The sequence below is a fragment of the Arachis hypogaea genome, chromosome 6, assembly GCF_003086295.3.
Source record: "Arachis hypogaea cultivar Tifrunner chromosome 6, arahy.Tifrunner.gnm2.J5K5, whole genome shotgun sequence".
In the NCBI taxonomy this organism is placed as follows: Eukaryota; Viridiplantae; Streptophyta; class Magnoliopsida; order Fabales; family Fabaceae; genus Arachis; species Arachis hypogaea.
In genome coordinates this window covers 24331095-24354692 of record NC_092041.1, presented here as the reverse complement: position 1 = coordinate 24354692, position 23598 = coordinate 24331095, and the positions used below count along the sequence as shown (strand labels likewise).

General features: G+C 36.7%; 3 protein-coding genes across 3 annotated transcripts; all 3 read left to right on the top strand.

Moving 5' to 3' along the window:
• Positions 1 to 4949: 4949 nt before the first annotated feature.
• LOC112696482 (probable LRR receptor-like serine/threonine-protein kinase At1g67720) lies at positions 4950 to 14689 on the top strand. Its single transcript, XM_025749276.3, has 15 exons — positions 4950 to 5210; positions 5741 to 6272; positions 6621 to 7126; positions 7298 to 7430; positions 7639 to 7710; positions 7811 to 7879; positions 7965 to 8036; positions 8178 to 8246; positions 8408 to 8562; positions 8651 to 8889; positions 9108 to 9234; positions 9304 to 9372; positions 9525 to 9711; positions 9829 to 9964; positions 14159 to 14689. The coding sequence occupies exons 1-15, from the start codon at positions 5078 to 5080 to the stop codon at positions 14480 to 14482; spliced, it is 2823 nt and encodes a 940-aa protein (XP_025605061.1). The 5' UTR covers positions 4950 to 5077; the 3' UTR covers positions 14483 to 14689.
• Positions 14690 to 15448: 759 nt separating this feature from the next.
• Positions 15449 to 19987, top strand: LOC112696480 (nuclear transcription factor Y subunit B-10). The gene is made up of 7 exons (XM_025749275.3): positions 15449 to 15945; positions 16135 to 16367; positions 16461 to 16590; positions 16853 to 16858; positions 16947 to 17021; positions 17128 to 17178; positions 19629 to 19987. The coding sequence occupies exons 2-7, from the start codon at positions 16153 to 16155 to the stop codon at positions 19665 to 19667; spliced, it is 516 nt and encodes a 171-aa protein (XP_025605060.1). The 5' UTR covers positions 15449 to 15945; positions 16135 to 16152; the 3' UTR covers positions 19668 to 19987.
• A 1367-nt stretch (positions 19988 to 21354) lies between these two features.
• LOC140173345 (protein MAIN-LIKE 1-like) lies at positions 21355 to 23336 on the top strand. Its single transcript, XM_072196446.1, has 2 exons — positions 21355 to 21523; positions 21920 to 23336. Exons 1-2 carry the CDS (start codon positions 21431 to 21433, stop codon positions 22262 to 22264), a joined length of 438 nt encoding a protein of 145 aa, XP_072052547.1. The 5' UTR covers positions 21355 to 21430; the 3' UTR covers positions 22265 to 23336.
• Positions 23337 to 23598: the final 262 nt, after the last annotated feature.

The window sequence follows — 23598 nt, the reverse complement described above, 5'->3', positions numbered from 1 at the left end:
AGAGCACTTAATCCCTTTTTAAATCCGTATTAATTTCATTACATTCCTCCAAAGGAATCCAATCTGATGTCTATGGTATATAATAAGGAAACAGCTGAAATACTGCGTACTGAGGTGGACCCTGAGGTAGTGGTGGCTATGATGCTGGTGGCTGTGGGGCTAGTGGCTAATATGGATGATGAGGAATGTACTCTGACAATCTTAGTAGATGTCCGTACGAATCCACGTACCAATCCCAGTACTCCGCCGACGGTGTAAAGTCTCAAGTCAAAAGGGGGTGCAGATCTCGCAACCGAGTGTTATGACGGTTGTCCCATTCCTCTATCTATCCCCATGTAAAACTTTCCAGTCATAAAGCTGCACTCTACAAAGAGTGATGCAATGCTCTCTCGATGGAATGTCTCTTGTTACCGACGGGGGAAGGGGTTGTGCATACCCAAACTGACGCATCACTCAGTTCGCAGGATGCCATTCGACACAATCAAATGACAATAATGGAGCAACGATGTCACATAACTCAAGGTGTCCATGTAATCATCGGGTTTAATCAACCCTTCATACGGCCGCTACACAAACTGCCACATATTATTAGAAAATTAGAACCCTAATATTAATGTTTAGATACGGAAATCATACGAATCCTAAATATTTACCTCGTCTATATAGTCTATTTCCTGCCTAAATATCACTACGGTCTTCGATAACTATGTTGAGCTTCGATAGGATTGACTCCACCTGAAACATGGTTCATTGAAAAAATTAAAAAAGGTTACCTCAATCAAATATGCATTGTCAATATAATGCAGAACTAAAACAAAAACTGTTACCTCATGGCAACTGGTATCTCAGCCGGTGGAAGGAACTGTCTGGGTACAAGCACAATACACGATAGTCACTCCCATGCCCAAACAAACAACAGATTAAGAGTGCCATCCATCTCCTTAGTATCATACCGTGATGCACGACGTAGTGTCCTGTAAAGATGCTCGAGACATGCTGGTCCCCAACTATAAGTATGGATCCGCTCAAAATCGCAAAGCAATGATAGATACTTCGCGTGAGCATATGCGGTCGACTTATTCGTGAATAGGGTCGAACCCAACAAACAGAAAATCTGACATCTGACATATCTCTTAAAGACTCCTCGGTATCCAATGGCTCTGTGTCTCTGATACCCCGAACCCAACCTAGCTTCATATAAAGATTTCGAAGAACTAATGACAACCGGTTTCCGACCGAATATCGCAATGCTCTGACTCTATAGGAAGTCGCTACTACTATCTGTCCAGTCGCTCATAGGCTCTCCATCAATAGGTAGGCCAAATATATGAGCGACATCTTCCAGTGTTACAGTAACCTCACCCACTGGTAATACAAAGGTATGGGTTTCTGGCCTCCACCTTTGCACCAAAGCAGCTAATAAGGGATAAAATTCTTTTATGAACCCAATACTAGAGATGTTGTCTCACTTACAGTTTGCGGATGACACCATATTATTTTGTCCACAGGATGAGGTTACTATCAGAAATTACAAGAGGCTTTTGTGGTGTTTTGAGGTGATGTCTGGTTTGAGTATTAATTTTGACAAATCTAGCTTAATCCCAATTAATTGTGATAGGGAGTGGTCGCAAAGAATGTGCAGTTTATTAGGGTGTAAGGAAGCATGCCTGCCTGTTAAATACCTTGGTGTTCCACTTGGAGCGAATCCAAGACTTGTCAAGACATGGAAACCAATTATAGATAAGGTGGAAGACTAACTCAGTTTGTGGAAAGCAAAAACATTAAACAAAGCTGGTAAATTGGTGCTTATTAAATCAGTACTTAATAGTCTGCTAGTGTACTACCTGAGCTTGTACAAAATGCCAAAAGCTATAGTAGAGAAGTTAATTTTACTGTAGAGGAGATTTTTGTGGGGCAACGAAGATGGCAAGCATGGAATACCTTTAGTGAAATGGGAAATAGTACAAGCCCCGAAAAAGCTAGGAGGTTTGGGAGTGGGGGATGCAGTACTCCGAAATGCCGCATTGCTATTTAAATGGTGGTGGCGATTTTCTAAGGAAAATTGTCCATTATGGAAGAAGATTGTGTGCTCCTGTAATAACTTAAATCCTAATGTGTTGCTTTGTCATCAGTCTGTATTTTCCAAAGGGGACCATGGAAGGATATTTGCCAGTTACAAATCAAAGAGCAGGAGGTGAGGGAGAAAATGATTCGTGGTTTATCTCTGGAAGTAGGTAATGGTAGACAAGTGCATTTTTGGGAGGACAGTTGGTTGCCGACTGGTATGTTAAAGGACACTTTTCCAAGGCTTTTCTCGGTTTCAAATCAGAACGGAACTGTTATAGGAGATTGTGGTTTTTGGCATGGGTTAGAATGGATATGGAACTTTCAGTGGAGACGGAAACTATTCCAATGGGAGTTGGAACTAGTTAACCAACTTCATGAAGTTCTACGATCAGTCAAGTTAACAACTGAGAGAGAGGACCAACTGGTGTGGAAATCTGAAAAATCTGGCATTTATACTACTAACTCCTTTGTGCAGGTTTTGCAGGCGAAAACACTTCCGGAGAAAATTACGAGCTATAGTTTCACTAGTTCCATTTGGAGAGATTTAGTACCTCCACGTATTGAGTTATTCACCTGGTTTGTGCTAGTTGGTAGAGTCAATACTAAAGAAAGATTACGAAGGCTAGGCGTTATTGATCAGCTGGATAGCGTATGTGTTTTATGTAAAAAGGATGTTGAAGACCTCCACCATTTGTTTCTTCGTTGTCAGTTTACTTGGCAGGTGTGGTGTGCTTGGTTGTTTGACTATGGCAGATTGTGGGTTGTTCCAGGGACAATTAAGCAACATTTTGAAAGCTGGACAGGAGTGACTGTAAGGAAGGAGGAACGTAAGAGGTGGCTAATTGGATTTTTTGCTATTGTTTGGCATATATGGATGGAAAGGAACGACAGAATTTTCAGGAGTCAAGAAGCAGGAATTGCAGAAATTATTAATAGGTCGCTTACGAGTTGTAAGGATTGGAGTAGAGTTGATCCAAATGGTTGTTTATGGCAATGTCGGAGATGACTATGGATTGTTTATTATTACTGTTTAGTTCTTGTTTCTTTTATTGCTCCACCTTGTTGTGTTAAGCTCCTTTACTTCAAAAAAAAAAAATTTCGACCATCGAATTCCATGTCTACGACAGATCCAGTTTATGAACTATCAAATTCCTGTTTGGCTGGTTCAACAAAAATATACTTATTCACTAAATAGTAATTTAAATAAATAAAAATTATTAGAAATAAATATTTATAATAATAATTTACATAAATATAAAATATTATTATTTCTAATCATAAATAAAAAACATTTACTTATTTAAATATTATAAATAAATACATTTAATATTTATATTCAAAAATAAATAAATATAAATAATATTTATTTTCAAAAATAAATAAATAAATAAAAATAATATTTGTTTTTTAAAATAAATAAAATATTTAATAATATTTATATTAAAAATAAAAAAATTTAAATAATATTTATATTCCAAAATAAAAATATAAATAATATTTGTATTTATTTAAAATAAAATATAATTATATTGGAAAAAATTTATTATTATTCAAAAATATCAATAAAATACAAAAAATAATAAGATTAAAATAATATTATATTTTCATGTAATGCTAACAACAACAAAAATTCAAAAGATTTTAATTTAAATACATAAAATAATAAAATTTATCAACTTACATAGATTGGATTATCCAAATAATTGGTGATATATTTTTCGGGTGTTGTATAATTACGTACCATTTTTTTTTACGGTATCGCCCAGCCTGGCAAGGTAAGGATTAATCCGCTGCACTACTGAACTCTATTTAAGAGTTTGTCGCTAGCCAATGGATTGTTTTATGTACAAAACAGAATTCGAACCCTGACACACCTAAATCTTAATTCTCAGTATAACACATACTCTTCACATCACAACACACAGTTAACTTTTTATTTTACCTCTCTTCTTCGGTCTATCTTCTTTTTCTTTCTCAGTATAACACATTTTATATTGTATGATACACACACTTCACATGATGCATTCTACCAATAAACTCAATTTATAAAGCTTCAATAAGAGTCGCTGGTTATAAGAATGGGAGACTATTCCCTACATGCAAACAACCTACAATATGTCTCCTGTGTTACTGTAAATTTTTCAGAAACGAGCGAAAACCTATAATACTTTTAAAATTCAGAGACAACACACCCTTTACGTATTGCCATCCGTACCTGTTGGTCATATTACCACGTTTTTCTATGTATTGCTGAAAAACTGCCACGCTTCTAACGAATCTGTCCGTCACCACGTCTTCTCGTATATTGAACCTAACACCTAGAACAACACAAAACACCTCTTTTTTTAATATTGAGCAAATACACCAATTTATAGTACATATGAAAAATAATTTCTGATTTCGGAACGTATTCGTATTATTCGCAGAGAAAATAATTTCAGTACACGGCAGATAGGGCCGTAGGGGCACAAACTTGACTTTGTGTGGGCCCCACGCACGCACTACCAAAACGCCCGTCAACTCTCAAAACTTCAAAAGTTGCAGCCTCTCTACTTTAGTCTGATAAGTGCCAATACCCACCACCAAAGCACCACTACCTACTGTATAACACAGTAGTGCTCTGAAAAAAGTGACACTATATCAAATATTAATATTAAACTACCGGTAAAAAAAAAAAAAAGAAAAAAAGAAATATTAAATTAAGATTGAAGTCATATTATTAGTTGTAGTTGATGTAATTTTTGGTGAGTTATTACGAGACGGAGACTAGGAAAGTAAATAATTAATACTATTTTAATAGAATAAAATATTCAAATTTGTAAAATATTAAACAACGTATCTTTTGTTTGTTTTGTAGTAGTAAGGACATTCCTTCCATTATTTATAGAGCAGATTCGAGATACGAACATTCTATTCTGGCACGGTCTGGTTCTGCTACAGGCTACTACTGAGACTCTAACCGAGTGAGAATGTGAGCAGTGAGCTTACTCCGTCGGGTTCCGCAATTTTTATGCTTCTCTCTATCTCAGTTCTCACACCAAAGCTTCAGTTATTTATAACAATGGAGGAGAACGGAGCGCTCTTCCTCTTCTCTCTCTCACTTCTACTTCTCCCGCTTTCCTCCTCTTCCGCTCAGATGCAAGGTATATGTTTCTTTCTTCTTTTTTTATGATCTCTTCGCTTTCTCTTCTTTCCATAAGCTTCTTCAGCTGAATCAGCTACCGATGCTTCGTGTTATTGTTTAGTTAAAGCTTAATAGCGCTACTTAATCTTCTTCTATTCCATGTCTATCATGTGAGCTAAGATTTTGTTCAGCATGGGACTGAAGATTTGAGATCTAACCTCTGCTTTTGATTCAGATTCTGTGAATTTTTTTTATAAGCTTTTTACAATACTACTTAATAACAATTAATGTTGTGAATTTTAAAAAATACTATGCGATTTGTTTTGTTGTTTTTTGTGTATTATGTGTGTTCCAAAAATGAAATGAATATGTTTTGAAATATTAGAAATTCTCTCCTTATTATTATTATTATGAGTGTTGGTGAGTTTGAGAGATTATACTTACATTTTTTAAGTGTTCATTAATTATTAGAGCTTGGAATTGGATTTATAATTGCCATTTCGTCCATCTAGGCTATTATTCGGTGACAAAATATTTCATCCTAAGCAGGTTTTGTAAGTTTGGACTGTGGAGGTTCAGAAAATTTCACTGATGAGATTGGTCTTAAATGGAGCCCTGATGATAAGCTTCCTTATGGAGAAGTAAGCACCATATCAGTTGCAAACGAGACGCGGCGGCAGTACACCACGCTTAGACACTTCCCTGCTGATACCAAGAAATACTGCTACACACTTGATGTTGTGAGCAGGACAAGGTACCTACTGAGGGCCGCATTCCTGTATGGGAACTTTGATAATAACAATGTTTATCCTAAATTTGACATTTCTATTGGGGCTACACATTGGTCTACCATTGTTATATCAGATGCTAACCTTATAGAAATGAGAGAGCTTATATTTTTGGCTTCAAGTTCTGCTGTGAGTGTGTGTTTATCGAACGCCACAACAGGGCAGCCGTTCATATCTACACTTGAGCTCCGGCAATTCAATGGTTCCGTTTATTATACACAATATGAGGAACAATTTTACCTCAGTGTCTCTGCACGGATAAATTTTGGAGCAGAAAGTGATGCTCCAATCAGGTAATTGTCCTAACCTTAGTCCATTCCATATATTGCTTCATAGTCTGTTCTTTTATAAATTATCTGCTAACAATATTTTTATTCATATGTGTATGTATGATATAGATCAATCAATCAAATGGTTCCATTCCAACTGTTAAAACAAGTTCAATATAAAATTGGAAGACTCTATTATGGATATTCATAATGACTAGTTTATTGTCATTTTTACTAGAGAAAACCATGAATGTTGCTTGTTTGCAACTTTCTTCATATAAAGTACTCCTTCACGTATTCTAACACTAAATATTTACATGAGTACATGCATACTCTTCCTCCAATTTAAAACGCTTTGTATCTGCATTTCAGGTATCCTGATGATCCTTTTGATAGAATATGGGAGTCGGATTCTGTGAAGAAAGCAAATTTTCTTGTTGATGTTGCTGATGGTACCAAGAAAATCTCAACCGAAGTACCAATTGATGTTAACAGAGACGAAATACCCCCAATGAAAGTGATGCAGACAGCAGTAGTAGGCACAAATGGGTCTCTAACTTACCGGTTGAACTTGGATGGTTTTCCTGGTACTGGTTGGGCATTCTCTTATTGTGCAGAAATTGAAGATTTAGGTCCAAATGATTCCAGAAAATTTAGGCTAGTACTTCCAGGCCAGCCTGATATTAGCAAGGCTGTTGTAAATATTGAAGAAAATGCTCAGGGAAAGTATCGCCTCTATGAACCAGGATTTAACAACATATCCCTGCCCTTTGTGCTTTCTTTTAGATTTGGCAAGACCTCTGATTCTTCCAAGGGTCCTCTTCTAAATGCAATGGAGATAAATAAATATTTGGAGAAAAATGATGGCTCTATTGATTGTAAGTCTGCTAAGAAGAAGCTACTATGATATGATGTTTGACAAACTTGCAATTATGTAGTTTAAGTATGTCTTTTGCATTGCAAATTGCTTTAGTTTATCTTCCTTTTCATCTTCTACCCCACTCTCTCTTGAAGTATTAAAAATTTTTCGTACTTGGACATGTTTTCAGTAGCAGCTGTTTCTAGTGTATTGTCACACTACCCTTCGGCAGATTGGGCACAAGAGGGAGGGGACCCTTGTCTACCTGTTCCATGGTCATGGATCCGCTGTAATTCGGATCCTCAACCAAAAGTAGTTTCAGTGTAAGTTATTTATTTATTTATTTTTATTTTTTACTTATTTATTTTCATTTTGTTGTGGATTCATTCTCTGTCTTTATCAAAGGAAAAGAAAAACAAAGAAAAAGAAATAAGAAATCAGTTTGCTTCTATAAAGAATGTTCCATTGCATGTTTCAGAATAGAGTTGAAGTGGTCCTCTAATAATTAATTTATGTTCATGGTGGTGGCAGCTTATTGTCCGGTAAAAACCTGACTGGAAATATTCCTTTGGATATCACCAAACTGACTGGTCTAGTTGAACTGTAAGTTTATATCTAATTTTTCTGGGAATGAATACTTTGTGTCTTACGTTTGGTTCATTGCTTACCTCGTGTAGTGGAATGATTTATTTCATGGATGCAGATGGCTTGATGGAAACATGTTAACTGGCCCAATACCAGATTTTACTGGGTGCATGAACATAAAGATCATGTAATCCTTGATAACTTCTTTCCACAGTCATGCTATTGCTATGTAATGTAGCATTCGATTAACTGTAACGTTTTTCCTCTTGCAGTCATCTTGAGAACAATCAGTTGACGGGTGTCCTCCCAACATCTCTGCTGAACCTTCCAAATTTAGGAGAAATGTAAGCTAACTAGAAAACTGTAAGTTATTATGTTAAATATCTGAGAAAATACTGCAGCCATGTATGCTTAATGCTCAAGTGACTATCCTTCAAACTTGTTCAATTATTATTTGATATATTTATTAATTATGATTTTCACAGGTATGTGCAAAATAATTTGTTATCTGGAACAATACCATCTGCTCTTCTGAGCAAAGATTTGGTTTTAGAGTGAGTACTGCTTTAACTTGCCTTCTGAAACAAGATAAATAAGTGCAACATTTTATTTTTCTCTGATGGTGAAACCATGCAACATTTACAGAAGAAACCATAAAGTGAATACTTTTAAAATAGCATGATGACCACTATCTTGTTATTTCCGTATTCAACAGCTACTCTGGAAACATTAATCTTCACAGGGGGAAAAGAATAGAGGGCAAAACGTATGTTATTATCGGTTCCACAGTGGGGGCTTCTGTTCTACTATTGGCCACTATTATATCTTACTTGTTTATGCGTAAAGGAAATAGAAGGTATTTTGAGCAAGGTAGGATTCCAAAAAGAAGATATTTTTGTTGTGTCTGTCATATATCTGAGTTTGTACGACATTATTTATTTCTTTATATTGTTAATAGATCACAACTCTTCTCTCCCTACTCAAAAGCTGGCTTCCTGGAAAAATGATGATGCTGCAGAAACTGCTCACTGCTTCAGTTTTTCCGAAATTTTAAATGCCACAAATAATTTTGAGAAAAAGATTGGTTCTGGTGGTTTTGGAGTTGTGTACTACGGGAAACTGAAAGATGGAAAAGAGATAGCTGTAAAAGTTTTGACCAATAATTCCTATCAAGGCAAGCGAGAGTTCTCCAATGAGGTATCCCTCCTGCATTAATAGGCTTCTCTAATAAATAATAATTCATATTTGCTATTTTGCTTTAGAGACATTATATTTTTGTGATACTTCATTTGTTAAAGTAGATAAAATTAGTTGAATGTTCTTACTAAAATCTGTTGTCATTGAAACGATATTCATATTATGTTTTATGTCCTTTACCAAAACAATATTATAGTTGATATTTTCCTTTGATCCAGGTAACACTTCTTTCAAGAATACATCACAGAAATTTGGTACAGCTTCTTGGGTATTGCCGGGAGGAAGATAGTAGCATGCTCGTTTATGAATTCATGCACAATGGAACTCTCAAGGAACATCTCTATGGTAAGCCTACATGATTCGAATCAAGGAGCATATAAGTCCATATGTTGAATTATCTCTGACTTCTTGTAGGTCCATTAACGCATGGACGGAGTATCAATTGGATTAAGCGGCTTGAGGTTGCAGAAGATGCTGCAAAAGGTTATAAATTATAATGCTAGGGTATCCATAATTAAGATAGCATTATAACAACACTTTTAACTTTTTCTTTGAAGTTTCGGTTGAGTGGTCCTTCTCTGATAAGATAACCATTTCATAATGACATTAATTGTTTTATTTATTTGCTTGTTCAGGGATTGAATACCTTCATACGGGTTGTATTCCTGTCGTTATCCATAGAGATGTAAAAAGCAGCAATATTCTTCTTGACAAGCAAATGAGAGCTAAGGTCTCAGATTTTGGTCTTTCAAAACTTGCTGTTGATGGAGTTTCCCATGTTTCTAGCATAGTTCGGGGGACAGTAGGATATCTTGATCCTGAGTAAGGCCTTCATCTATTTTCCATAAATTTGTGTGTTTAGTTTTGGATAACTAATTATCTGGTTGTGTCTAAGGTCCCAATTACTTCAGGATTGTCATGTAAACTTTTCTTGAATAGGTACTATATCTCCCAGCAGCTGACTGACAAGAGCGATGTTTATAGTTTTGGTGTAATTCTTCTTGAACTCATATCTGGACAAGAAGCAATATCAAATGAAAACTTTGGTGTTAACTGCCGAAACATAGTCCAGTGGGTGAGTTTAAATTTCTCTATAAGCATAATTTTGAAATGGGTAAACTACTGTTTTGGTCTTCAACATTTGGAGTGAATCCTATTTTGGTCCCTAAGAATTTAATAGTCTTATTTTTATCCAAAATGTTTAAAATGACCGTCAAATCATTCACTAACACTAAACAAAATTGATATACTATTATTAATAATGCTTTTGTTAAGCTACCTTTGCTCAATTCCCTCTCCCACATTCACCCTCTCAACAAGTCCAAACCCTATTTTTTTACTCCCTTCTTCCTCCTCAAACACCTCTTGAAGAATTAATAGTGTAAAAAGAAGAAGAAGAATGGAGTAGGAAAATGGGATTTGGTCTTGTTGAGAGAGTGAAGGTAGGAGAAGGAGTTGAACAAACGTAGTTTTAACAAAAATATTATGAATAGTATATTAATTCCATTAATTGTTAATGAGAGATTTGACGGTGGGATAACATTGATGGAATCTTAAACATTTTGGGATAAAAATGAGACAACAACAACAACAACAACAAAGCCTTGTCCCACTAAGTGGGGTCGGCTACATGAATCAAACGACGCCATTGTGCTCTGTCATGTATCATGTCTACAGAGAGACCGTTTACATGTAGATCTCGTTTGACCACCTCATGGATGGTCTTCTTAGGTCTTCCTCTGCCTTTCGCCCTTTGTCCATCTTCCATCTCATCCACCCTCCTGACTGGATGTTCTATCGGTCTTCTTCTCACATGTCCAAACCACCTGAGACGCGATTCAACCATCTTTTCCACAATAGGTGCTACTCCAACTCTCTCCCTTATATCTTCATTCCTTATTTTATCCAATCGCGTATGACCACTCATCCATCTCAACATCTTCATCTCTGCCACACTCAGCTTATGTTCGTGCTCCCCTTTAGCCGCCCAACACTCCGTACCATACAGCATAGCCGGTCTTATAGCGGTGCGATAGAATTTACCTTTAAGTTTTAAAGGCGCTTTTTTGTCGCATATAAAACCAGATGCACTCCGCCATTTTGACCAACCTGCTTGGATCCTATGATTTACATCATGTTCAATCTCTCCATTATCCTGTATGATGCACCCAAGATACTTAAAACTTTTAACTTTTCGTAGGGTGTTCTCTCCAATTTTCACCTCTATATTGGAGTTTTCCCTTCTCAGACTGAACTTACATTCCATATATTCCGTCTTGCTACGGCTTATGCGCAGACCATACACTTCTAGAGCTTCTCTCCATAACTCCAACTTCTTATTTAGGTCTTCCCTTGACTCTCCCATATGGACGATATCATCGGCAAAAAGCATGCACCATGGCACAGGCTCTTGGATGTGCTCTGTGAGTACTTCTAAGACTAATGTGAAAATGTATGGACTTAAGGATGATCCCTGGTGTAATCCTATACCAATAGGGAATTCCTCTGTCACACCACCTTGAGTCTTCACACTAGTTGTGGCCCCATCATACATGTCTTTAATTGCCCGAATATATGCGATCCTTACTCTCCTCTTTTCTAAAACCTTCCATAAGACATCCCTTGGTACCCTATCATACGCTTTTTCCAAATCAATAAACACCATGTGTAGATCCCTTTTATTATTACGATATCTCTCCATCATCCTTCTTAATAGGTATATCGATCATCCTTCTTAATAGGTATATCGCTTCAGTGGTAGATCTGCCTGGCATAAATCCAAATTGGTTCTCTGTTACTTGTGTCTCTTTTCTCAACCTCCGTTCTATCACCCTTTCCCATAACTTCATAGTATGACTCATAAGCTTAATCCCTCTATAATTTCCGCAACTTTGTATATCCCCCTTATTCTTGTAGATAGGTACCAAGGTGCTCTTTCTCCACTCATCAGGCATCTTCTTTGATCTTAAAATCTCATTAAAAAGCTTGGTTAACCAGTTGATGCCTTTTCCTCCAAGACCCTTCCAAACCTCAATCGGGATATTATCAGGTCATACTGCCCTGCCATTTTTCATCTGCTTTAGAGCCTCTTTTACCTCGAAGTCTCGAATCCTTCGATAGTAGTCAAAGTTTTGATCTTCTTCCCTTGTGCATAATCGACCAAGGCTCGGAAGTCTTCTGTCCCTCATTAAATAACTCGTAGAAGTAGCTCTTCCACCTTTCATTAATCTTCTCCTTTTGAGCAAACACCTCTCCATCCTTATCCTTTATGCACTTAACCTGATTCAAATCTCTCGTTCTTCTTTCCCGGCTCTTTGCAATTCTATATATACCTTTTTCTCCTTCTTTCGTGCCCAAAGACTGGTAGAGACCCTCATATGCTCTTGTTCTTGCTTCACTTACAGCCACTTTTGTCTCTTTCTTAGCCGCCTTATATTTTTCCCAGTTATCTGCATTGCGGCATAAAGACCACTCTTTAAAGCATTCTCTTTTTATCTTTATCTTTTCTTGTATACTCGCATTCCACCACCAGGACTCCTTGTCTCTTGGTCCTATTCCTTTAGATTCACCAAAACTTTCTTTTGCTGTTCTTCTAATAACTTCTGCCATCTCCCTCCACATCTCTTCCGCGCTTCCATTCCCATCCCACTTTGCCTCTTCTCCTACCCGTCTTAGGAAGCTTCTTTGTTCCTCACCTTTCATCCGCCACCACCTCGTCCTTGGGTTCTTCGTATTATGTCTTTTCCTCAACTTTTGCTCAATGCGAAAATCCATGACGAGCACCCTATGTTGTGTTGTCAAACTCTCTCCCGGGATAATTTTACAGTTAATGCAAAATTTCCGGTCGACTCTCCTCAACAAGAAGAAGTCGATTTGAGAGCTTGTCATGCCACTCTTATAGGTTATAAGATGTTCGTCTCTCTTTTTAAAACATGTATTTGCGATGAGAAGATCAAAAGTTGAGGAAAAGTCCAAAATAGTTTTACCCTCGGCATTGATCACCCCGAAACCATGGCCTCCGTGAATACTCCCATATCCAGTCACTTCTCTCCCAACATGGCCATTTAAATCTCCTCCTAAGAAAATCTTATCTCCCAAAGGTATGCCTTGAACCAAACTCTCTAGATCCTCCCAAAACCTTATCTTGTGTTGTTCGTCCGAACCCACTTGCGGTGCATAGGCGCTAATCACATGGAAAGCACCTCCCTCCACCACAAGTTTGATAGAGATGATCCGATCTCCCACCCTCTTGACATCAACTACGTCCTTCTTCCACTGCTTATCCACAATTATTCCAACTCCATTCCTATTCTTCACCTTTCCTGTATACCAAAGTTTGAAACCAGAAGAATCCAACTCCCTAGCCTTTGCACCAACCCATTTCGTTTCTTGTAGGCACATAATGTTAATCTTCCTCCTTGTCATGGTGTCCACCACCTCCATGGACTTTCCTGTTAGAGTGCCTATGTTCCATGTCCCAAATCTCAACCTTTTGTCGCTTCAACCTTTACCTTTTCCTTTGTGAACTAGTTTATTTACCCTCGTCCGTTCACGAAAACGCGAGAACCCTTGCTCATTTAACACTACATCCGGGCACCGATGCAGCGGCTCTTACTTTGACACCGTACTCGAGCCATACGGCGCGTTACTTCCGGGTAACGACCTAGCTTTAGCGCAATAATGTCTTTGATTCATGTCATGGGGGATTCGGCTATATTTTTACGTTGGTTGCCGAAGACCTAACACAACCCTCCTCCTTTATCCGGGCTTGGGACCGGCTATGTACCGCAAGTGTAACATAGGCGGAGTTGGGATAAAAATGAGACAATTAAAACATTAGAGACCAAAATAGAATTTACCCCAAAAATTGAGGACCAAAACAATATTTTACCCTTTTGAAATAATATGTGCAGTATTTACATATACAACATTGAAAAATCAAAATAACATGCATTAGATTGAATGCGTACACTTATAAAATACTGGAAAATATTGAGTGTGACAAGCTAAGGAAAATTTTGAATAAACTATGCAGATGTTAAGCTTTTCCATATCATGTTATATGGATTTAATTTCTATATATTGTTCTCAGTATATAAACTTTACACAAAGATGTAATGATATGTTGTCATTGTGCAAATGTATTTTATTAAACTATTTACTCTTTTAAAGTCATATAAACATCAATATTTGATTAGATGATAATATAAGATTACAAAGCAAACATGAACTGAATTTGTGTTGATTGTTTAACTTGTATGTTTCACAGGCAAAATTTCACATTGAGAGTGGTGACATACAAGGAATTATTGACCCCATGCTAAGGAATGATTACGACCTACAATCAATGTGGAAAATAGCAGAGAAAGCATTGATGTGTGTTCAACCTCATGGATATATGAGGCCGTCGATTTCTGAAGTTCTGAAGGAGATCCAAGATGCAATCGCTATTGAGAGAGAGGCTGAAAGCAATTCACGTGGCTTGTCAAGAAATTCTTTCCACTCTTCCGTGAACATAGGTTCAATGGATCTAGGTGCCACTGAGAGTTATCTCTCAATTGATGAATCCATTGCACGCCCAACCGCAAGATAAATCTATTGATTTTTACTAGTTATTTATTTCTCTGTCTTATTTGATTTTTCTATCCTTGCTTTCCTGTGTGGGGGAGGCCTTTAGTTTGTTCATATTTGGTCCAGGATTGATTCCTCCAAAACAACAATGTGTATGCATTATGTATATTCGAGTGATAATGCGTTCTGGATTAGAAGGAAATGCATCAATGACGTCGTATTTATTTAACTGAATTGCCAAATAAAGTAGCTGCTACATTGTTTTTACATGTAAATGGACACTTTTCATTCTTGATTTGCTACGTGTTTGCAGGGCCTCAAGCCAGACAGAATCGTATTCCTCCTTCTGGAGTAAGGTTGTAGCCATTGTAGAATCTCATACTTGAGTTACGGACCAAAGAAGCAGGGAATATACAATACAACTATTTAAATAAATTTCATTCAATAATCTTCGGAAGGGTCAATTTAGTAAGCACAATTCTTTCATTGTACAAGTAAACAAGTTGTATAGAAGTAAAAACGCTTTTGGCCATGGAAAAAGATTAAAGCAGAAGAGGAGCACATACATATAATCGGAGTTCATGAACAATTTTTCCACAAGAAACACGCCAAAAGAAATCATAGTTGGTTTAGTTATGTTTGTGAAACTGGGAATCTCAAGGCTGATTTAAACTGGAACTGTGTAAAAAAATAAATAAAAAAGTTAACTGCTTGTTTTAAATTTTAATTCTGAAAATTGACTATCATTAACTGAAACACAACTTACACAAGGTCACTGTAAAGAACCGTCACTTTTTTCTTTCCACAAATATACAAAAGCTGTGGTTATCAAAACCATACAACCAATAAACCACCGCCAAACCTAAAAGCCAAAAGGCACACAGCAGGCACAACACGTGGTCAAATCAAACACCTCATCAAAAATAAAATATAATAAAATTTCCAGCACAACAGCATCTTGAAATATGAAAACTTTTTTTTAATTAAAAAATCATTTCATTTTATATTTTTCTATTTGCATCTTATATATTTGAAGTCATTAATTCTTTACTAATCTGTTTAAATTAAGTCCATCATTTATTCATCATGAAGATAAAGTATTGTTGAACACACCACACATGATCAGTAATAAATTAAAAATAAGTACTACAAGTAAATGCCAGTAATAAATTTTTTAGGCAGGGGCAGTTGAATCTTGAAAGTTAATACAAGAAAAGTTAAAGAAAACAACAATAATTATTAAAAAAAAAATAGAAAAGATAGAGGAGAGAGAAAATAAAAAGAGAAGGAAGGGGGGAAGAAGGGAAAAAGCGAAAAGGAGGGCAATATAAAGAAAACGGACGGTGGTGATAGGCTTCATTCTCTGATCTCAATCGTTTCCTTCTTCCTTTCTTCTCCAGCGTCCGATTCCTCTCCCATTTCTCACCGGATCTCTCTCCCGCCAAATACAAAAATTCCATAAACATTTCCCAGCACCCAAACCAGGTATTTCAGTTTATCACTGTCATAATCATCCACCACCACCATCATCATCCCTTTCCCTCTCTCTTTCTCTCTTTAGGGTTTCGCGTCCACCTCGCACCTAGGGTTTTCTTCTACTCTTTTTTATCTGTTTCCTATTTCTTTTTTCACAGTTTTCACCATGTCTTTCGTGTTATCCGATTCGTTTCTCAGATTAGGGTTCCGGCGATCATGGCCGACGGTCCGGCGAGCCCAGGCGGCGGAAGCCACGAGAGCGGTGACCATAGCCCTCGCTCCAACATAAGGGAGCAGGACAGGTTCCTTCCCATCGCTAACATCAGCCGCATCATGAAGAAGGCGCTTCCCGCCAACGGAAAAATCGCCAAGGATGCCAAAGAAACTGTTCAGGAATGCGTCTCCGAGTTTATCAGCTTCATCACCAGCGAGTACTTTTTTTTTTCTTTTTTTCTTTTGTTTCACGGTTAATTTAATTTAATTTTTCTTTTGTACCTTAATTGCGAGGGTGTTGAATGATGTAGGGCCTCTGATAAGTGCCAGAGAGAGAAGAGGAAGACTATTAACGGTGATGATTTGCTCTGGGCAATGGCGACTCTCGGTTTCGAGGATTATATTGATCCCTTGAAGATTTACCTCACAAGATACAGAGAGGTAATTCTGAATTTACAGCTTTTTTTTTTACCTTCGGTTTACTTGCGAAGTTTATCTGGTCCCCAAGAAGCTCTGTTCTGAGGAACACGCGTACGGGGTCATGTAAAGATGTTGCTATATGGCACGTTTTGATTTTCCTGCTGTCTAACTTTGTTCTTCACTCATGGTGTCCCCCTCCCCCCCCCCCCCCGCCCCGCCCCGCCCCGCCCCGTTCCCTCTTCGGTGATATGGATTTGACCGTGGTTGATTGGGAATGCTGCAGATGGAGGTAATATCCATATTTCTTCCTTTGGATTGATATCTGTTCGCTTTTTAATTTTATATACTTATTTATATTTGAACTTGTGGTGTTTTAGGGTGACACCAAGGGTTCAGCAAAGGGTGGAGACGCTTCTGCTAAAAAAGATGTTCAACCAAGTCCTAATGTTCAGGTGGAATACACACAAGCACATAATATACTTGCTATGCTTGTTGTATCGCTAGAATGTCAAAACTTCTGAGTTCTGATGTTGTCATGGTTTGTTGTGAAATTTACAGCTTGCTCATCAAGGTTCTTTCTCACAAGGCGTTAATTACACTAACTCTCAGGTAATACTACTCTGTATAATGTTGTATACGGTTTTCTTCTGTGCTTCTGCACTGTCATGTACTCTTGTTGAATGCTGATAAATGATGATGCTCTGCTTGCTCTTCAAACTGATTTGAAACTGCAATAAATTGACTGTCAAACATCAATATCACACATCAAGATTGTAGTTAGTAGATCATGAAACTTTATGTTGCTGTTATGCAGGGTGCTAATTGCTAAGTTACTGAATATGTTACTAAGGGTGTATATTAATGTTAATACATTATTAATAATAGATACGGTGTAAGAAACTTAGAACCAATAGTTTTCTTTTCAGTAATAAGTGAATTGTAAAAAACTTATAGTACCTGAGCAAATCAAAACCCATCAACCCACTTCAAATATGAGACTTTATTTATTTTGTATCATAAGTATCATTGGTATATCTTCTAGCTGGAATGGCTTAATATGGTTTTCTTGGGCTCTATCTCTTCCTTTCCGAGGCCTCTGTCAGCTATTCTCTCAGTTCCCTGCCTTGTATCACACAATACAGCTGTAGTGAAAGCTTTTCCCCACTCTTTACTCTCCAGCATTCTTTTTCCCTCTTATATTCAATATGCTTTGAAGAGTAAGTTTGCCAAATTTAGCAATCCAGATTAGTTCTCCTTTATGTTCAAAACCCTTAACATAGATCATAATCTAGTATGCATGTAATAATTTCTAGTATGATCTTTGGTAACAAATTTCGTAATTATAATTAAGATTGGGTATCACCTGAGAGGCATAAACAATATTCTTCTGGACAGAAAAGCAATCCATGAGTTGTTGATACTTCCATTCACATAATGTTATAGGTTTGAAGAGAATTTTGTTGAAATTTTCCACAAATATTGGTTTTATTACCATTTTGATTTCATATCATAAGAGATACTGGTCACTGAAACAGTCTATCTTAGAATTAATGCCTGATAATTCTTGACTGCGAGGTGGCTACTTTTGGTTGGTAGCATATATCAATGCACTCATTAAAGTCCTTGATGAAAAGTTGTCTGGTTTATGGGTTGTCTACTTTCTAGGTTTTCTTTTTATGGACTTGGATTATTTAATGTGTGGTCCATCTTTGAAGGGTAGTTTTCTCTAGACTTGGTTGGGGCACCATGAGTTGCTGAAAGCTGCTCTGGATCTTATATTATTTAAATTTCTTTTACAAAATTAGCGATTCAGATAATGGTGATGCTATTGGCATCAGCACATTAATCATTAGTTTGGACTATAATATTGATTAGTGTTGTGTATGTTTGGTTTAACTTATGAGATATTTGATTTTCAAAGTATTACTTTATAATAATTGATGTGTTTTTGTTTATGGCAAAAGTAAGTTTCAGATAATGAACTTTGTATAGATAGGATAAAGTTAAAAATACTTAAGGATTTGTGGTGGTTTTTGTTTTCATTTCCTGTTTTATCAAAATAGGAAACAAAATTTTATTCGTTTCCTTTTTTACTATTTTCTTCTTGAATAATTGGAGCTTCATTCCTTGCTCATGTTATGGTACAAATTTTCTGAGGGAGATGCTTAGCTAGTTTAACTTGGCTTTCTTTAAGAAGTAACAACACTTGGGAAATTCTTTCTAGGTTGTGTTAAAAGATTATTGCTGCTGGTGAATTGTGGGTCTAAGTTGATATTAGTATCTTATGCTATATGATTTCCTAATCATCAAAATTTAACAAATATTGTGAATGCTGGATTTCTCAAAGACTTCCTTTCTAAGGACTTTCTTTTTTTAAAACAAAATAGTTTTTCATAGATATAAAAATTGAAAGTTATTCTTTAATATTTGGCTTGGTTTTTATGGTGATTAAAAAAAGAAAACTCTTATTAAAGGGCTAGGTTGTGGTGTAATTTCAAAATAAACTCTATTTAGTTGGTTTTATGTGGATGTTTTAGCTATGTTACTCAAGCCCATAAGGCAATTGGCCAACCAAACAAGAATAAGCTATTTTGTTGGTAGAGTCTTGTGGATTGAATTGAGTATTACTTGATGTCAGATATAATATTGTCCTTAATGAAGTTTGCATATACTATGGTGCAAACTGATTAGCCACTTAAGGTGACTTTTTTTTATCCTTCATAGCCCATTCCTTGCTTTTGCTCGTTTCCAGCTTCTGCTTTATTTCCATTAGCTGGCTCTCTGAAGACATGAATGGTTGAGAGTAGTGTTCATGTAGTTCTATGGGGTGGGAGTCTCTCATGATTAACTGTTTGAGTAATGAGTACCAAATTTAGTCTATTTTTACTCAACGTGGGATAATTTAGCATGTAATTATTTATATAATCTTTTGTATTTCTCTTTTTTCTTTTCCTCTGGTTCGTATGTTGCATCTTATTTGGTTTAAGGAATTTTTATTAGCACAAATAATCAATTTACATGACAGTAATTCTCACTTTATTTTGGACCTTCTATCTCAGGGTCAACATATGATGGTTCCTATGCAAGGTCCAGAGTAGGTAGAGTCTATTGATTCTTGCGTGGTTGTCGTGTGTTTTCAATGCTGTTGGAGGTTTAGTAAGTGGCCTCGGCATATTGAATGTATTTTTATATTATGTGAATACTGACATAGGAGACGTTGGTTCTTGTTTCCAGATATTTTTTGCAATTAAGGTTTGTATATTAACTTTGGATTAGAATTATTATTCGGAAGTTAAATTGTAATCTTGAAGTCTTGTTATCTGATTCTGTCACACTGATGTAAGCATGTATTGGTACATTCCTTCCACTATTTCTTTGTACAATAATGGATGAAGATGGTTCGAATTTTTTAAATCTATTCGATGAATGTCTTGGGTGGTCTTGGTACGGCAGAAGGCTCTTCAATTTATTTGCCTTATACAGCGATTTGTTATTACAAGAACCCACTGCTAGGATAGTTTCTTTTATTTTTCCTTGAAAAAACAAATTGGAATTTCTTTATAGGTTTTATTTGACAGTGTATACTTGATGAGAAATGTGGACTATTGGAAGATGGAGTAGCACTAAGTTTTGCAACTGGTTTCAGAAAAAATGTAGTATGATGAGTATTTTAATCAGAGCTAGTGACCAATTTTCAGTAATAGGTAGAGAGGGCAAGAATGGTGGGGATTCACTTACTCTTCACCTTCGCAACGGTGAAACTATGGATTCTTCTCATCACGATTAGCTAGAGTAAGTGGCTGTACTTGTGCTTTGCATGAGTTTACAAGGAGATAAAAGTGAAGTGCTTTATAGCAATTGTATAATTTAGTTGAGAACATAAAAGATAAAGTTGGGGATTAATTATGAAGAAACGATGTCTAGGAGATAGAATCATTATTACCTATAGGAGTTCAAAATTTGCCGAATGTTATGTTTGGGTTGAAAGGTTGTTTCAATGTTTAGGCAAGTTTATTAAAATTTTTATATCATTTATCAATTCAATGAAATTTGTAACTGGTAGTCTAAACAAGGGATAAACCATTAAAATAAGCAAAGATCAACTATGAAAAATTTAGGTTCGTGAGCATTTTCATTTATATATGATTAATTATAAGAAGGATTGATTAGTTGCAAACATAAGTAGAATTTTTTCTTTGACTAGTGTAGTTACGGATCTTTGTTGTACAGACCAAACAGCAATCAATAAATTTGCAACAGGATTAATTAGTCACAACTGATGATTGATTCTTCCACCCAAAATAAATCAACAGAATCTCCCGTTCCCTTCGGTTTGCTTCCTTTTGAATTTGATGCAATTTACATACTCCAGAATATCAGAGGTTCTACTGTTGCACGAAGAAGGGGTGTCAAAGTGAGTAGTTTGTCTCATTCTGTCCCATCGAGACTTGTCCAGAAAATAGGGCAGGCCGGCCTAACCCGTCAAAATAAATCAGGTTTAAAATGTTAGTTCCTCTCATTTTATGAGGGATTGGTGATGCAACCGACTACTTCGCCTAACTTTTATTCAAGTAGTAAAATTAATTAAAATTAATTTAATAAAAGTAATAAGTAAAATTTAATCATAATACAAAGGATTTTTTTAAATAAATAAAATAAAGATTTTAATTACGAATATCCGTTAATTTGAGGGTATTAATGGATTTTCATTAAGTGACTTATTTCGTTTACATGATAAACGAGATAAGTCCAGAGAGCGACTATAATGGAAGTCGTTCGCAGCACTCCTGACTCCATATTTTTCCCACATTTCTCTCTTTCTGGCACCGTTTTGTTTATATTTTTTAGTTTCCCAGACGTTATGGCACGCAGGGACGCACGCATGGATGCACGAGACCTTGACATCAACCGCCTCAACGCTAGTTGGCACATTGTGGGAGCTATCGACTATGATGTTAGTGTTATTTTTATTATTTAAATTATTAAGTGCATGAGATTTTATTTCGAGAACTTTTACAAAGTTAGTGTTTTAATACATGAGTAGATTGGATGATATTGAGGTAACACCGTTTAGGTTAATTGGCAAGTTAGTAACATGAGTTAGGTATGTAATTTACTTATAGTGAAAGTTAGATAACTAATTACTTTGATTTGATTAGTTAATTAAATATATTTGTTAGTTAAAATTTTCTTTAAATTCAGAGAGAATTTTTAAGTATTGGTTTTGTAACCTATTCATTATGTTGTGATGTTTATTTGAGTTGCATTTTAGATTTGTTCTAATAGATTTGGACATGCTAGAGAACTTAGTTTGGAATCGAATCTTTATAAAAGTTTTTCGTTTAAACAGAGGCCTCGCCTGCGGGTTAGTCACACACTTGCACCTTCAGACGCCATCGTCCCTTATCTGAGGGAGGTTGGGTTCGGCGACACGGTGCAGCTCAGGGACATTGTGTTTGACAACTCCTTGATCACTGCATTCGTGGAGCGCTGGCGTCTGGAGACCCACACTTTCTACCAGCCATGGGGTGAGTGCAACATCACCCTGCAAGACATTGGGTACCACCTCGGACTACACACACACGGGGAGCCAATGGGTGGGTGCCTGCATGACTTCCAGACTTGGTACCAGCGACTGACATGGGAGTACGTGGAGGAGCTCTTGGGTGCTAAACCCCCACACGGTCCGCAGTAAGGTTCCCAACGAAAGGAGTCGTTTAGCATTAAGATGACATGACTTCAGGATAGAGTCCGCCACATGCCTCCGAGTACCACGGATCCAACCACCCTCCGATAGTACACTAGGTGTTACATCATACTATTGATTAGTGGTTACCTGATGACCCACAAATCCAACAATCAGGTGCATATCAAATGGTTGCCACTATTGGCCGACTTTAGGAGGTGTAGCGGTCTGTCATGGGGTTCCGCTGTGCTTGCATGGACGTATCACTCCTTGTGCCATGCAGGACATTGTGACACCACGGACATAGCCGGATGTACACCGCCGCTAGTCTCGTGGATATACCACAGGATTCCACAATGGTGTCCACCAGAGAGGCAGATTATGACCTTTCCTCTAGCAGTGAGGCAATTGTTATCGTTTAATGTTCTTGTCCATTTTTATTTATTCAATTCAAGTTTTACCTGATGATGTGCGAGCATCTTTCCTATCTTTTTCTAGTGATTTTGCATTCAAATTGTTGAGTTTAATCAAGAATTAAATATCTTTCAGCTACTATGGATTCTACTTTGAGTTGTGTGTAATTCTGTTTATTTCAGGTGGCATTTGGATGGATTTGATGGAGTTTCTATAGAAAAAGAGAAGAAACCTGCACTCTAACATGAATAACTCACGCTATAGAGGTCCAATCGACATGATTTCAGTGGCGTTGAAAAGCTAACTTTCAGAGCTTTCCAACGATGTATAATAGTCTATACTTCTTCTCCAGCAATTCGGCAAAGGTGGCGCCTAACTTGGGATTCTCCAAGTTAGGTGCTAAGACAAACTTAATCCATCAAGTCAAGGTTGCCAAGGTGGCGCCAGGCACAACAAACACACACAATCCTTACTGCCATGCCCAAGTTAGGCGCCAAGTCCATGAAGTTAGACGCCAACCTTATAACTCCCAATGGTCCCCATGTCTCAATTGCAAAGCCACGAAGATCCTCATTTAAATTTGATTAAACTTTTATTTTATTTATAAATAGAAAAATATATTATTTAGTTTTAGAAAACTTATTTACATTAATTAGAATCTCTTCTCTCTTACCTCATTTGGCACATTACAGTTTTACAAAAGCCTAATTTTCTCTCTGAACCATGAGCAACTAAACCTCCACTGTTGAGGTTAGGAGCTCTGTTTATTCTATGGATTAATATTATTACTGTTCTATTTTAATTCATGTATTGATTTCAATTTCAAGAATTATTTTCGTTCTTTATCTTATGAATCTGGGTGGAACGGAAGTATGACCTTGTTCTAATTGAGTTCTTGTAAAACTTGGAAAAGCTCTTTGCTTGAACAA